This window comes from Gracilinanus agilis, chromosome 5 (genome assembly GCF_016433145.1).
Source record: "Gracilinanus agilis isolate LMUSP501 chromosome 5, AgileGrace, whole genome shotgun sequence".
Lineage (NCBI taxonomy): Eukaryota > Metazoa > Chordata > Mammalia > Didelphimorphia > Didelphidae > Gracilinanus > Gracilinanus agilis.
Window position 1 is genome coordinate 154731508 of NC_058134.1, and position 15431 is coordinate 154746938.

General features: G+C 35.8%; 1 protein-coding gene across 2 annotated transcripts in view; it reads left to right on the top strand.

The window, feature by feature from the left end:
- RELN (reelin) overlaps positions 1-15431 on the top strand; it is a 545649-nt gene that overhangs the window by 407151 nt on the left and 123067 nt on the right. For both annotated transcript variants that reach the window (XM_044679411.1, XM_044679410.1), the window contains exons 25-28: positions 7062-7267; positions 8371-8542; positions 8922-9122; positions 14241-14476. In XM_044679411.1, the coding sequence (XP_044535346.1) occupies positions 7062-7267; positions 8371-8542; positions 8922-9122; positions 14241-14476 (815 nt within the window). The remainder of the gene's footprint in view (positions 1-7061; positions 7268-8370; positions 8543-8921; positions 9123-14240; positions 14477-15431) is intronic.

Here is a 15431-nt window from a genome sequence, read left to right on the forward strand (position 1 = left end):
AATCTAAATTGTGAAAATAAAATCATGAAATGGAAAAAGATTTAGTCATTATGTTCCATTGAAAATGAGCACTAGGATTAGAAAACAAGGGTTCTAATCCTAGTTCTGTCATTTACTAGGCTTTGTGCAGATTTACTTAGTACATTGCCTAGAACATAGTATTTAGTAAATGCTGGTTGATTTGGCTTGACCCTTTCTGAGATAAAGTGTCCAAATCTATAAAAGGGGTATAACTGCACCATCTCTGCCTAAATCACAGAGTTTTGTGTGAATGAAATGAGTTAGTGAATGTTAAAGTATTTTGAAATATGTAGTGCTCTATAGAAATATAAAGTAGTATTTTTATTGTGGGGGACAACTACATGGTGCAGAGTGCTAGGTCTGAAGTCAGGAAGACTTGAATTCAAAACCTTCACACATTTATTAACCACATGAGCCTGAGCAAGTCACTTACCTTCAGTTTTCGTTTCCTCAACTATAAAATGAAAATAATATTAGCACTTACCTATCAGGGTTGTTGTGAGGATGAAATAATGTCTGTAAAGCTGTTAACTCGGATCCTAACACATAGTAGGTGCTTTGTAAATGTTTGTTTCCTTCCTTCCTATCCTTTATAAGTTCTGATATCATAGTAGAAATAATTATGGTAGTAGTAGTTGTTGTTTCATAACAGAGAAACATGGAACACCACTCCTTCAGAAGAACTAAAGATGAATATCATCAAGAGAGCAATGGAGAGGTACATGGTGAATTTGAGGAAGCTAGAATACGTAACCAATGAGTAACTCCAAATATTGGGAATAAAGGACTTAGTCAAGGAATTTTATGATAGGAAGAGAAGATGAGCTATTCATAGTGCTCCACCAATGATGGCAGCAGTAATAATAATCATCATTAGAAATGTATCCATTTTACCCAAGGATCAAGGTAGAAAGATGCTTCTTTTTTCCTACTACCCTTAAGAAATCTCTTTAATTCTCATGATCTTAGCTATTATTTCTACTTCCAAATCTATATTTTTAATTCCAGTCTCCCACCCAAATTATAATGCCAAATCTAAGCTGCCCCATGACTTGCCCAAATTTGTTTTTGTTTGTAGCATCAATTTTTTTTTCAAACTCCAAATCTAAGGAATAACTTTTAAACTCTTTGTAACTTTTCACATTCAATCAATCAACTTAAGTCAAGCCATTTCCAACCTTCACAGTATATTTCAAATGCATGCCTTTGTTCTCTTTACCATTTATGTAGCCTGATCTTCCTCCCCTTTGTCTCTCCTTGTTCCAATGGAAACACCAGCACCACATAAGTCTTACAAAAAGAGTTCTTTCATTTTATCATGCCCCTATTTGAAATCCATTGGATTTAGGATAAAATCCAAACATGCCTTACAATATACTTCATGGCACTGAATAAGCTGTTGCCCTACTAATACAATATAAATCTCCCCTACTTTTTAATGTAAAATCAATGCTGCAACTTGAAGGCTCCTGCTGTCCTACAAATAATATAATACATGCTTACTTCCAAGTTTGACTTTCCTTTCCTTTCCCCTGGAAATGTATTCAATCAAATACTCATTATTCAAGATATGCTTATATCTCAACTGTACTTGTTGATTAATGTCATTTTAAGAATATGAACTGGATTGTATACCTCTGTAATATATTTGTCTCCAGCCCCTCAGCCACCATAGTACCTCCTAACACCATGCACAGTATATCGTACACTGATTAAGGAATAATTTTAAAATAGAATGAAGAATTACAAAATAAAGGTAAGGAAACTTTACCAAATTCAAAGAGACCAAAGTTACTTTCTGTAAAGTAATAAGAGATTGACATAAAGGAAGTTAGGAAACTGTAGAAGAATTGAAAGAAAAACTTAATGAATTAGTGAACCAGAATAATTTTAAACTACATTTTGTATTAATTGCACTGAAGATTAACTGAAAACAGAGAGATTAGAAATAATCACCCAAATTTAAAATGTAAAAAGAGTTGGGATTATCATGGGTCTGGAAAATACTATCAATAAATATCTGTTCTTTTTTAGTTTCATGGTACCAGTTCTCTATTACTGCTATAATTTGAAAAAATAGGAGAAAAATAGTTTTGAGTACCTGAATAATGAAAATACCATTGTCTTAAATACTACACAAATACATTGATCCCTATACATTTTTAAGTTAAAACTATGCATTAAACCAAATTGGAAATGTTTGTATTGGGAAAGTAAATTCTTGCTTTAACTGTTTCCTTTTTCTTTCCTTCTTTAAAAAAGAATGTATCACTCTTTGCAGATGATATGATGGTCTACTTTAAAAATCCTAGAGAATCAACTAAAAAGTTGGTGGAAATAATCAACAAATTTAGCAAAGTTGCAGGATACAAAATAAATGCTCATAAATCTTCAGCATCTCTATATATTTCCAACACATCTCAGCAGCAGGAGTTGGAAAGAGAAATTCCATTTAAAATCACCCTAGGCAATATAAAATACTTAGGAATCTATCTGCCAAGACGAACACAGAAACCATACGAACACAACTACAAAACTCTTTCCACACAATTAAAACTAGATCTAAACAATTGGAAAAATGTTGATTGCACATGGATAGGACAAGCTAAGATAATAAAAATGACCATCCTACCCAAATTAATTTACTTATTTAGTACTATACCTATTAAACTACCAAAAAACTACTTTTTTACTGAATTAGAAAAAACTATAACAAAGTTCATTTTGAAGAACAAAAGACCAAGAATATCAAGGGAAATAATGAAAAAAAAATGAAGGAAGGTGGCCTAGCAGCACCAGACCTTAAACTGTACTATAAATCAGTGGTCATCAAAGCAATATGGTACTGGAGAAGAGACAGAAGGGAGGATCAGTGGAATAGACTTGGGGTAAGTGACCTCAACATGACAGCCTATGATAAACCCAAAGAATCTAGCTTTGGGGACAAAAACCCACCCACTATTTGACAAAAACTGCTGGGAAAATTGGAAAACAATAAGGGAGAGATTGGGTCTAGATCAACATCTCACACCCTATACCAAGATAAATTCAGAATGGGTGAAAGACTTGCATACAAAGAAGGAAACTATAAATAAATTAGGTTGAGCACAAAATAGTATACTTGTCAGATGTCTGGGAAAGGAAAGATTTTAAAACCAAGCAAGAGTTAGAAAAAATTACAAAATGTAAAATAAATAATTTTGATTACATTAAATTAAAAAGGTTTTGTACAAACAAAACCAATGCTACCAAAATTAGAAGGGAAGCAACAAATTGGGAAAAATATCTTTATAACAAATAACTCTGACAAAGGTCTAATTATTCAAATATTATTTATTATCATTTATTATTATTCCTATTGACTCCCAGAGGACCATAGGGCCGCAACCATCTCACGCCAACGGACTCTGTTCTGGGCAACTTCCCCCAACTGGGCCCATGTCACTCCGACGGTCTCTGTCTCGTTCTCGGCATATCTCCGCCAGGTCTGCTTTGGCAGTGCCTGTCCGGCAATGCTGTCCTCTGATTTTCATAGCGTTCTGACTGATGGGACACCGAACTGTTCCCCCACAAAGTCAGGCATTGGAGATCTCCTCATGCCATCCGATGTCCAAGATGTGACGCAGGCACCCATCAACAAAGACCTGGAGTTTGTTGGCTTTTGCCAGCACGCGTCATGGACTCTGTTGGAGAGCAATCTTCCAGACTAGGGGATCATTGGTTTTGTTGGTTTAATGAGGTTGCAGTTTCTGTAGCAAATGAGATTTTTACAGGGTGAGGTTGCTAGCCTCGAGCCCAACCCTCCTCCTTTTTCAGCCGGGCTTGGGACCGTCCTTGGCGGAGTTATTCCTTATATATATTCAAATATATAAGGAGCTAAATCAATTGTACAAAAAATCAAGCCATTCCCCAATTGATAAATGGTCAAGGGACATGAATAGACAGTTTTCAGATAAAGAAATCAAAAGTATCAATAAGCACATGAGAAGGTGTTCTAAATCTCTAATGATTAGAGAAATGCAAATCAAAACAACTTTGAGGTACCACCCCACACCTAGCAGATTGGCTAAAATGGCAGCAGGGAAGAGTAATGAATGTTGGAGGGGATGTGGCAAAACTGGGACATTAATGCATTGCTGGTGGAGTTGTGAACTGAACCAACCATTCTGGATGGCAATTTGGAACTATGCCCAAAGAGCACTAGAAGAGTGCCTTCCCTTTGATCCAGCCATACCATTGCTGGACTTGTACCCCAAAGAGATCATAGATAAACAGACTTGTACAAAAATATTTATAGCTACGCTTTTTGTGGTGGCAAGATAATTGGAAAATGAGGGGATGCCCTTCGATTGGGTAATGACTGAACAAATTGTGGTATCTGTTGGTGATGGAATACTATTGTGCTCAAAGGAATAAAGACCTGGAGGAATTTCATGTGAAGTGTAATGACCTCCAGGAGTTGATGCAGAGTGAAAGGAGCAGAGCCAGAAGAACATTGTACACAGAGACCAATACACTGTGGTAAAATAGAATGTAATGGACTTCTGTACCAGCAGCAATGCAAGGATCCGGAGCAGTGGTTTCCAAACTTTTTTGGCCTACTGCCCCCTTTCCAGAAAAAAATATTATTTAGCCCCCTAGAAATTATTTTTTTTAATTTAATAACAATTAATAGGAAGAATAAATGCACCTGTGGCCATCACCGCTTTCCGGGATCGCTGCAGCACCCACCAGGGGGTGGTAGCTCCCACTTTGGGAATCACTGATCCAGAGCAAGGCTGAGAGACTTATGAGAAAGAAAACTATCCGCATTCAGAGGAAGAACTGTGGGAGTAGAAACACAAGAAAAACAACTGCTTGGACACATGGGCTGATGGGGATATTATTGGAGATATAGATGCTAAACAATCGCTCTAGTCCAAATATCAATAATATGGAATTAGGTCTTAATCAATGATATATGTAAAACCCAGTGGAATTGTGTGTCAGCTACTGGGGAGTTTGGGGGAGAGGGAAAGAACATGGATCATGTAACCATGGGAAAATATTCAAAATTTAAAATTAAAAAAAAAAGGACGTAGCATTTTGCATAGCTAAACAAAAGGGTGGGATAGAAACTTATGTAGATTTTGGAGGGTAAAATACCAAGCTAAGTAATAATCTTATATCTTTTTCATCATTTACAAAAATCCTTCACAACACTTTTAGAAACCCTCTGTAGACTAACACCAAATTATCCTGGGGGTGTAGGGGGAATATAGCCCTGGACTGTGAATTTCTTAAGAAAGCAATCATTACAACTAGCTAATTGTGATAATTGGATTTCTCAATAATTGTCTTCACTATTGGATCTTCCTCCTTCTGGCTGATTTCCTCATGCCAAGTTTCTCAAAGTAGTTTGCTAAATTGGAATTAACCTGCTAAATTCTGTACATTTTTTTCTCATATAGGATCTTCCTGTAGATTATAATGATCCCTAAGGTGCTTTTAATTTTGTTACTTCAAATCCAATGAAAGAAAAATAAAAAGCACAAGTAGTAGAGTAAAGGTGTGCTCCAGCGTGTGTGTGTGTGTGTGTGTGTGTGTGTGTGTGTGTGTGTGTGTGTATACATCCACATATCTTTATCTCATTGTATCAGTTACTTCCATAGCACTGGGAATTCTAAAGAATGATCTCTCAAATAAGGCTTAACTTTATATCTCTTTTGTTTACTGCTATATTTATGCTTTAAATCTTCTTTTAATCCATTTTAACTATATTTGCAAGGTTGTGCACTTTTAATTAGCCAAATTTTAATTAATTTCTTCTTTAACTTAATATAGTTTTGAATTATATATGATAGATTTTTTCTTTTGTGCCATGTAGAGTAGCTTCATTTTTTCATATAGTATTTTTATTGAGATTCTTGGGGATTAGAGAACTCTGTGATTTCTGATTTCTTTCTTTTTCTGATTTCTGAATCTTTCAGAGCTCCGCCCTGAGAAGAACCTGCTTTTGGCTATAGGGTTTCATAAGGAAGACATTTTTTCATAATCCCATTACCATGAAATCATTTACTAACAACAGGAATGATGACAAACCATTTCAATTTCTGTCCAACACTTCACAGCATGACCATGACATGAGATAGACACACTGAGCTTTCTGGTAGAAGGAAAAGAAATTGCTGGATTTGAAGATATTGTTAACTCTTTTAGGCCCTAAGATGCTTTTCAGTATCCAGGAAATTTTTGTTATCTTTATCTTCCCCCCGCCCCCCACCCACAGTGAAAAGACTAAGATGCTGTCCCCTTTTATCAATTAGTTTCAGCTGTGCCTGGCTCTACTTCTAGCCCCAGGCAGTCTATAAAAAAGGAAAGGAGGTCTGTGAATAATTTTCTGCCTGGGAAGGAAGGTATCAGCTGTGATATAGGACTTGTTCACCTTATCACAGCATATCTGATTTAGCATTTCACGACCATATAGTGTCACCCATCCTCCAAAGAATGGTCATGTGTTTGTCTTAAAATTAATTTAGTTTAATTTAGCCTCGTGCAATTTTTAGACTTTCATAATGCACTTCTATGTAATTGGTCATAACAATGTTTCTGTATCACATTGATGCATTGGGAGTTGGTTATATCACAACAGCAAAATGAGATAAGTCTTGCAGATTTATTATCCCCATTTCATAATCAAGGAAACTAAGGCTCACACAGGTTGGTCATGAAGCTAATAACTGGAAGAGTGGGATTTAAAGCCAAGTTTTGCTGACTCCTGGTCCAGCACTTTTTTACTGGTCTGAGGAATAATAAAATAGATCAAAGAAGGGAAACAAAAATCTGAGTGCATAAGATTGAAGTTACGATCACCAAATCAAAATGAACCAAATCAAAGGTCCCTTTTCTCTCATTCACAGCCATAATGTGATGCCATTTTCTATATACCACTATAGAATGCTAGTTGAAACTTAAAGGGGGTAAAGTTTTGGGTTTTTTTTAAGCAACAGAACTCTCTACTATTATTTGTAAGTTGGTTTTAATCTTTCCTTTTTTGATAGGCTGGAAAGAGAAAATTGGTGAGCTGGGATATGGATACTTCTTGGGTGGATTTTGTCCAGTTTTACATTCAGATAGGTGGAGAAAGCGCCACCTGCAACAAACCAGACAGCAGAGAAGAGGGTGTCCTACTTCAGTACAGCAACAATGGGGGCATACATTGGCACCTCCTAGCAGAAATGTACTTCTCTGACTTCAGCAAACCCAGGTATTAATATTTCCATCATGCCTTCACTAGATACAGAAGGGCACATTTGTGCAGTTTAATTTTTTTAAACCTTAATTCCTGAAATACGTGACGTTGTAAATATTTCCTTCTTCAAGGCTTTTGAAAAACGTGGTTTGAAAAGCACTTCCCAGGCTACAGACATTCTACACTTTACCAGACCATTCAGAAAAATGGATCGATTTTTTAAGTCCCCTTACTTCACTTATACATGATTTGTTCAGCTATTTAACCTCTTTGAATCCAGAATCTTAACTTCATTTAGGGCTGACTGTACATATGAGCAGTGTAGGTTGCCATCTGTAGACAATGTGATTTGAAGAATATTCTCAGCCACCTTGCTGTTTTCCCACTGGACCAGCTTGGTCACATCTTTATTCATTGTGACTACTTAACGATTATAGAAACCTTATTTAGAAAAATAGCAGTTTTTCAGTGTTATCATTTTTAAAGTTAAGTGATTATAGTTTTTATTTGCTTAAATGTATTTCTTTTGAGGATGTGTAACGATTTATGTAAAAAGTCTAACAAGATACATATGAAATATCTCAAAAATCCATCCATTTAGGTCTGTCTTAAATTACCCTTATTTCTTTCATCTCTCAATCTTGAACTTAACACAATCATTATGAGATTTACTTTATACGTAGTCTAGAAATCAAGGTTAAGCACATGGCATATGAATGCTGCCTATGTGCTAGCTTTATATATGTGTACCTTACATCATACAGTGATGAAGTGCTAAAAATTTAGGCTTAAATCAAATCTTTTGAATGCACATGTGTTTACAAATTAAAGGTATATCATGTCCAGTCGTTCTGTAAAGTTAAGAATATGTATATATTTTTTAAATCTAGATTTTTCTTATATTGAATTTCCTTAAAGAGATACATTTGTTCCTGTCACAAATCATTTGGCAAAGCTCTTGAGATGCCATTCCATACACAAAAGTCTCAACTACATTTTCCCATAAATTCTAAATTCCCTTTTGATACGACCTTTGTGGTGGCAAGGAAAATAAATATCAAATTAAGAAAAATACTGCCTTCACTTTTCCTAAACATGGATAACTGGCTTTTCTTTAGGTTTGTCTATCTCGAGCTCCCAGCAGCTGCAAAGACACCTTGCACTAGATTCCGCTGGTGGCAGCCAGTTTTCTCTGGGGAAGACTATGATCAGTGGGCAATTGATGACATCATCATTTTGTCTGAGAAACAGAAGCAGATCATTCCAATTGTCAACCCAACTTTACCTCAGGTAATTATGCCATGTTATAGATGGACTCCAAATTTAAAATGCATATAAGGAAGTGAGGACTTCACCTCTAGAGACCTCTTATCCAACTCTGAACAAGATATTTTGAGGTTTATTTGATTCTGTTACATTGTTGGTGTTATGGCCACACTACCTTACCAAAAAATTGTCTTCAAGTATGAAGTTTCTGAAAATGATAAAAGTCCTCAAGTGAAACAAAGTAAATTCTTGGAAAATATTTACCCATTTATTAGAAAGATGTAATCACAGGAGTCCAGAAATATATACTTGTTACAGCATTGGCCATTAACAATACAAGTTCATTTTCTAGAGTTAGAGTACTACTGTGTTACAATTTTGTGGGGTTTTTTTGTTTCTGTAGAACTTTTATGAAAAACCAGCTTTTGATTACCCCATGAATCAGATGAGTGTGTGGCTGATGCTGGCTAATGAAGGAATGGCAAAAAATGAAACTTTCTGTTCTGCTACCCCATCGGCTATGATATTTGGGAAATCAGATGGAGATCGATTTGCAGTTACTCGAGATTTAACTCTGAAACCTGGATATGTACTACAGTTCAAGGTATTTGTACACAGTTTCTCTTTCAGACTCCTTATATATAGCTAGTCAAAGCTAGTGGTTTAATGGATAGGGATGCAGTCTCAGAACCAGAAGAACCGACTCAGGACCTACCTCTGAACCAGATTGTGTGATTCTGAGCAAGGCATTTAACCTCTCATTGTTCTGGACTTTATTCTAGGTTTATAACACTAGAGAACTATAATTCTTATGTTCTAAGTTTATAACACTATAACTTGCAAAGAAGATTCTAACTTGCATTAGTAAGAGGAATTTACTCATCTGAAAGTTCCCTGTAGCAATGGAATTACAGGTCCAGTCCCTATTTAGGCAGCCCTTCTCCTCCTCTCTATTAGCCTATTTGATCTACAAGTTTTCCTTCCCCTTCTAGCAAATCAAAGAACAAAATCAGTCTCTATTCCTTAAGAGAATGAGAGACGAAGAATAGGAATGTGTTCTCCATATTTTATTAAAGAATGACTTTGTTTGAAGAAAAGTGTAGTTAACTATAGAAGGGCAAAGCTTTTAGTTCTACCCAAAAGGAAACAGCTTGTCAGTTTTTAATGAGCCTCCTAAGTGGTGACTATGTCATTATATTTCAATGAGTATACATGGAACTCTATGAGAGTTTAAAAGAAAATTAACTTAGTACTTTATCCCACCTGTGATTTAATGAATGTCATACTTCCATATGGGAATGGATGAACTTTCTTATTTCACTTAGAAGTGCTTTAAGAACTTCACAAGTTATTTGAAGCTTTCATTGTAGGGGATTTTTTCCAAATAATTGTATTTCCTTAAGTCAGTAAATTTCAGCTCCAATTATCATTTTTCTCTTAAAAGCTTGTTGCACCAAATTTTTCAGCATTGTGACAACATGTCAACATGTATAGTAAGTATTTGCTTTGACAAGCTGTTGTTTTGGGATCCTAATCAAAATTTTATTGAGTTTATAATGAAATCCCATTGGTAAATTCTAGGGGTCTAAAGCAATGCAGTTTTAATGAGCTAGCACAACTACATGGTCCTTACATAATTGGTGGATATAGAAGCTAAATAATTTACAAAAAGAATTATTAAAGAAACCAGATGTTTACAGGTAGCTCTTCAAAATAATTCCCTTAGTTCTATAAACAGGGAAGCTAATCTTTTTAAAAAACCTAGTAAAATATTATCATTTGCAATTTAAGTTTTAGTGCTAGACATCAAGCAAAAAAATTCACTATCAATAGACAAATTTATATTCCTATGTTAGCGCTTCCCAAAATGGCAAGTAAAAACTTCAGTAGAGAAATGTATCTCCAGAAATATATGCATATGATTTTGACACCTTTTCTATTTAATGAGTGACAAAATCACGATCCTGTAGGTGTTATATTCAACATAATTCTATACCTGAAATAGCAAATAAATAAAGAGGTTAGTGATATTTAAAATGTTGCCAGTTCTTCAAACAACTAGTGAAATTATATCTCATTTAAAAAGCCCCAATTTAGCCATTTCAAAAGCAACAACTACCCTTTATTTCTACATTGTTTTGATGCTATCCGTATTATGTAATGATGAAATGAACGCCATCCACTTTCTATTCTATTAAAAGGAATCACATGGACTAAGAATTATTTAGAGGCCTCTTGAAACTAATAAATGCTTTTTGTGCAAATTGCTTATGTAGTAATTTGAAAAATACATAATAATTGAACATTAACTATACATTAGGACTGAATTTAGTGACTTTCAGAATGTGGCTACATTTTCAAAATAATAAATAGCGTTTATATAGTGCCTTAAGGTATACAAAATGCTTTATATATGTTATCGCATTTGAAACTCACAATTTTGTGAAGTAGGTGCTACTTTAAAGAAACTTGACCATGACCACAAAGCAAATAAATATCTAAGAGAGGATTTGAACTCAAGTGTCTCCAACTCTGAGTCTAGCATTCCATCTACTGTGCCATCTGACTGCCTGTATATATTTGCCCTGATGCATGATTTCTAAAGCCAGATTGTTCACTGTATTTGAAAGTTCAGATGAGTCTAGTATGTTAAAAACCTTGGCTGATACACTGCTATTTCTCCAGTTAAATTCAGTTATATAAACATTTTAAGGACTCTGCCATAAGTAGATTCCCCAGGCTTGGCTCTGGGGAACATGCTAAGTTTTGATATTGGAGTATCCCAGACCTCTTTGAGTTTATAGCAATGTAGTAGGAGATAACATATCCATAAACAATTATAATATAGGAAAAGGTATGTTTTCTCTTATTCCCTGAATCCTCTATCTCTCGGGAACTCTATACTCACTCTTCATAAATTTGCACAATTAAAATTCTCTGCACTGACTCACCCTCAGATTCCCAAGAATCTAACAGAAATTTCAGCTCTATTCATGCTCCTTCACACTCAGGCTAGTTTCTAGGCACACAAAGACCAACACTCGCCCATGGGTGCCCTTCCTGATACTTAAAAGAGTTCGGTGGTGTCTGGGTGCCCCCAGAGACTCATGTGTACAGCTCTTCCTCCTTTTCCTGAGGTTTGACAAAAGAAAAGTGAAATCTAGAGATAAAGATGTTCTGAGTCACCTGCATGTATAAATGTGAAAATTAAGACAATGGGAGGAAATGAGACTGCCAAGGGAGAAAAAAGATAAGTATGCCCAGGAGGGCCCTTAGCAAAAACTACCTGAAACTGTCCAGCCAGTGAAGGAGATGTTTTAAGAAGATGGGAGAACCAGAAGAGTGAGAGCTCTCAGGAGGTAAAGAGTAAGAGCAAAATCCAAAGCATATGGGATCCAACAGTGTCAAATACTACTGAGTAGTCAAGGAGTATAAAAATTGGAAGATGCCATTGAATTTGGTTATAAACGTGACTTCTTTTACTGTCTACCAACCAAAGACTCTTTCTATATTTAGTATGATTAAGGGAAATGTATTAGAATAAGAAGAATAAACAGCTGAGACATGAGACTAAATTATATATATATGTATATATATATATATATATTATATGAATAGTATGTATATATTTCTTAACATTATCCTATATATTTAATTCCTAATGGAATCTGTATAGGCTATTTTAAAATCCCTTCTGAGAGATGATTTTTGTCTTTGAAAGTAAAATTAGGGAAAACTGAAATTTCTTTCCCTCCACCTCCTTTAGGGCAATGCAGGTAACTGACTGTTGGTTAAGAATGATTGCAATCCCACAAGCTTAAGCCTACCCTAGATGTCCTCTTGAGGGCCCTCATAACTCTGGTCTTTGATTCTGGAGATAAACTGGTATATAATGGGAGGTGGGAGGAGGGATAGAGGAGAATTAGGTATGAAAGCAGATAACCTAGGAGTTGGAAAGATCTTTAGAGATTATCTAATCTATCCCCACTCATTTAAAAATAAGATTCAGCCTCCAGGAGGAAAAGTTAATTGAGCACAATAAATAGCAAAGAGAGAATTCTAACTCAGATCTTCTGATTGAAAATTGCTCTTCTTTCCCTTTCCACTCAAGGTCACATGGGTAAGGAAGTGACTGTCAGGGTTAAAACCCAGGACTCTGGAGGCCAAATGTTATTGTCTATGTTCTACTAGGCGACCCCTGAACAAGGCAATGTTTGTAAAGTTACTTGTAAAGCACTGCACTTTAAAATCCAATGATATCCACAATAAAAAACAGCAATGTTTTTGTTTCTTGGTTGTATTATGTTACTTTGCGCATTACCTAAACTGGCAAAATAAATAGTACTTTTATCTAAATAAACAGTTTTCTTGCTGAACTTTAATTTATATTGGCAAGAAAGTAGATTTGAGATACTTGTTTGTTTGGTTTTTTTTAAGCAGAAACATCAAAGAGGACAATTGTCTTCCCAATGTTGTGGCTTTTCCTCCTTCCTGCACTCTTTGCTTTGCTTTGAAATGGGGAAATAAATCTGGCTTTTAACTTCTCATTTTCAGTCTGTGGCCATATTCCCACTGACACTCTTCCATCTGGCTTGTCCTCTCTATTTCAAGAAACCAGCCAGGATGGTTCTGTTGATAATAATAAGCCACCAAATATAAAAATCAACAGAACAGTAGGAAGATAATGTCTCTAGGCCATTTCCACGTGAACTCTATCAAATATAAGAGTTTGAAAAATCTAAATAATAATGCCAAAACTTTATCCACCCAAGCAGTAGTCTACAGCAGTGGTGTCAAACTCAAATAGAAAAAAGGGCCACCAATCTATACATAAGTATCCCAGTGACTTGCATATTAACTTATTTTTAAAATGTAGCACCATCTACATTTTATTGTATTTTTATTTCATTTGATGTTTCACAATTACATTTTACTCTGATTAGGTCCACAACCAGAGTGCCTACATGTTTGACACCTCTGATCTACAATAACATAAAAGATGAATGGTAGGATAGAAACTTGCCCCAGGACTATTTCTATCTGCATTTTCTCTAATATAAAATGAGAAGAATGGGGATAATGATAATATAAAAGAGGTAGCATGCCAGAGAATTAGATAGAGAGTTATGATTTAAGTCAAGAAAACCTGAATTTAAAATCTACCTCAGCAGTTTAAAGACTCAGACTATAAGGTACCAATCTTCATTGGTAGAAAGCATTTCCTCAGCAAGAGGAAGCCTTAAGCCTATGAATTCTTAAGCCAATGAAATCACAGGTCCATGCTCAGAATCAACAACTACCATTTGTAGAGTACCGTATGGTTGGCAAAATATTTTCTATCAGTTATCTCATTTTAAAAATTCTGTGCAGTAGAAGTTACTGGTATTGTTATCCCCATTTCACAGATGAGTTAAGCAATTTGACCAGAGTCACACAGCTAGTAAAAGTCAAAAATAGGATTGGAACCCAAGTCTACCTACCTCTATGTCTAGCATTTCATTCCTTACCTTATGCTTGAAAAAGGTTCAAAAGCTGTGAAAATGTCTTGGATCTATGATTAGGATTCACTTACCCAATGTTAAGAAATACAAATTGATGACAATAAAATTTATGCCCTTATGATGTATTACGTATAGTTAATATTCCATAATAACTCATCTTTGACTGCCTTATTGACTGATTTGAACCAGGATCTTCTGTAATCTTATCTCTCCTTTTCCAGCTGAACATAGGCTGCACTAATCAGTTCAGCAGTTCCGCCCCCGTTCTGCTACAGTATTCCCATGATGCTGGCCTCTTCTGGTCCCTGGTGAAGGAAGGATGCTATCCAGCATCCCCTGGAGGCAAAGGATGTGAAGGAAGCTCCCGAGAACTGAGTGAACCCACTGTGTATTATACGGGGGACTTTGAGGAGTGGACAAGAATTACCATTGTCATTCCAAGATCTCTTGCATCCAGGTAACTCAGACCATTCTTATTTTTCTAGTTGATGCTTCTGAAGACTCTTTCTCCTGGCTTTTGTACCTCCCAATAGAAGAATTAGAAGCAACTAGCTATTCCAAGCCAAAAGTACTATAAACGAGAGCCTATCTTTTGAAAAGTGAAACCCATAGAGAGAGTGCCCAACTTGGGAAAGCTTAGTGGTTTTTTTAGCTACGTTTGTGTTTCTGTGTGAGGTTTTTTTGTATGTGTGCACTTCACAAATAGAGTGCTTAGCTCATTTACAACTTCCTTTATGAAACTTTCCCTGATTCCTCCAGTTACTAGTATTCCTTCATGCTATGTATATGTGTATATTTACCAGTAGAATAGCAGCTCCCTTTTGGTTTTGTGGCAGAGTGCATTGTATAGTATAGGTGTTTAACAAAAGTTTGCTCACATTAGATAAATTGAATGCAGAGGAACCACTTAGGATGGGCAACAAAGGAAAGGATGAACAACTGCTTTGCAGGCTAACTGTTCTCTATGAAAGTTTTACTGTGTACAGTGATTACATGTCCCTCTCCCTCTCCTTGTTATGTTTTGTTGGACAGGATTTAACATACCATTTACATCTGAATGCTGGCATGAGTTATTATAGAGTTTTATACTTTGCTATACAACTGCCGCCATCCATAGTTCCATCATCTCCCCAAAAGGGGGAGGCTTTCTATAAGGCCAAATTAAAACCTGTAAGAAGTCTGTGTAAATCTCCCAGAAAACCAAGGTGGGGGAGAAAAGAAAGCATGGAAGAGGTTTCATTGCTCTTTTGATAACTCCACCAGAGAGCTCTGTGAATATCAGCCTAACTCCTTGTTTTTCTCCACCAGGAGCCTCGGGACAGTGAGTTTGTTATTTAACCCATTAGTTCAGACCCCCTGTAAACTGCACAATAGTCAGATGGCTGCCTATAGTTTTATCTGTCTGCCAAACA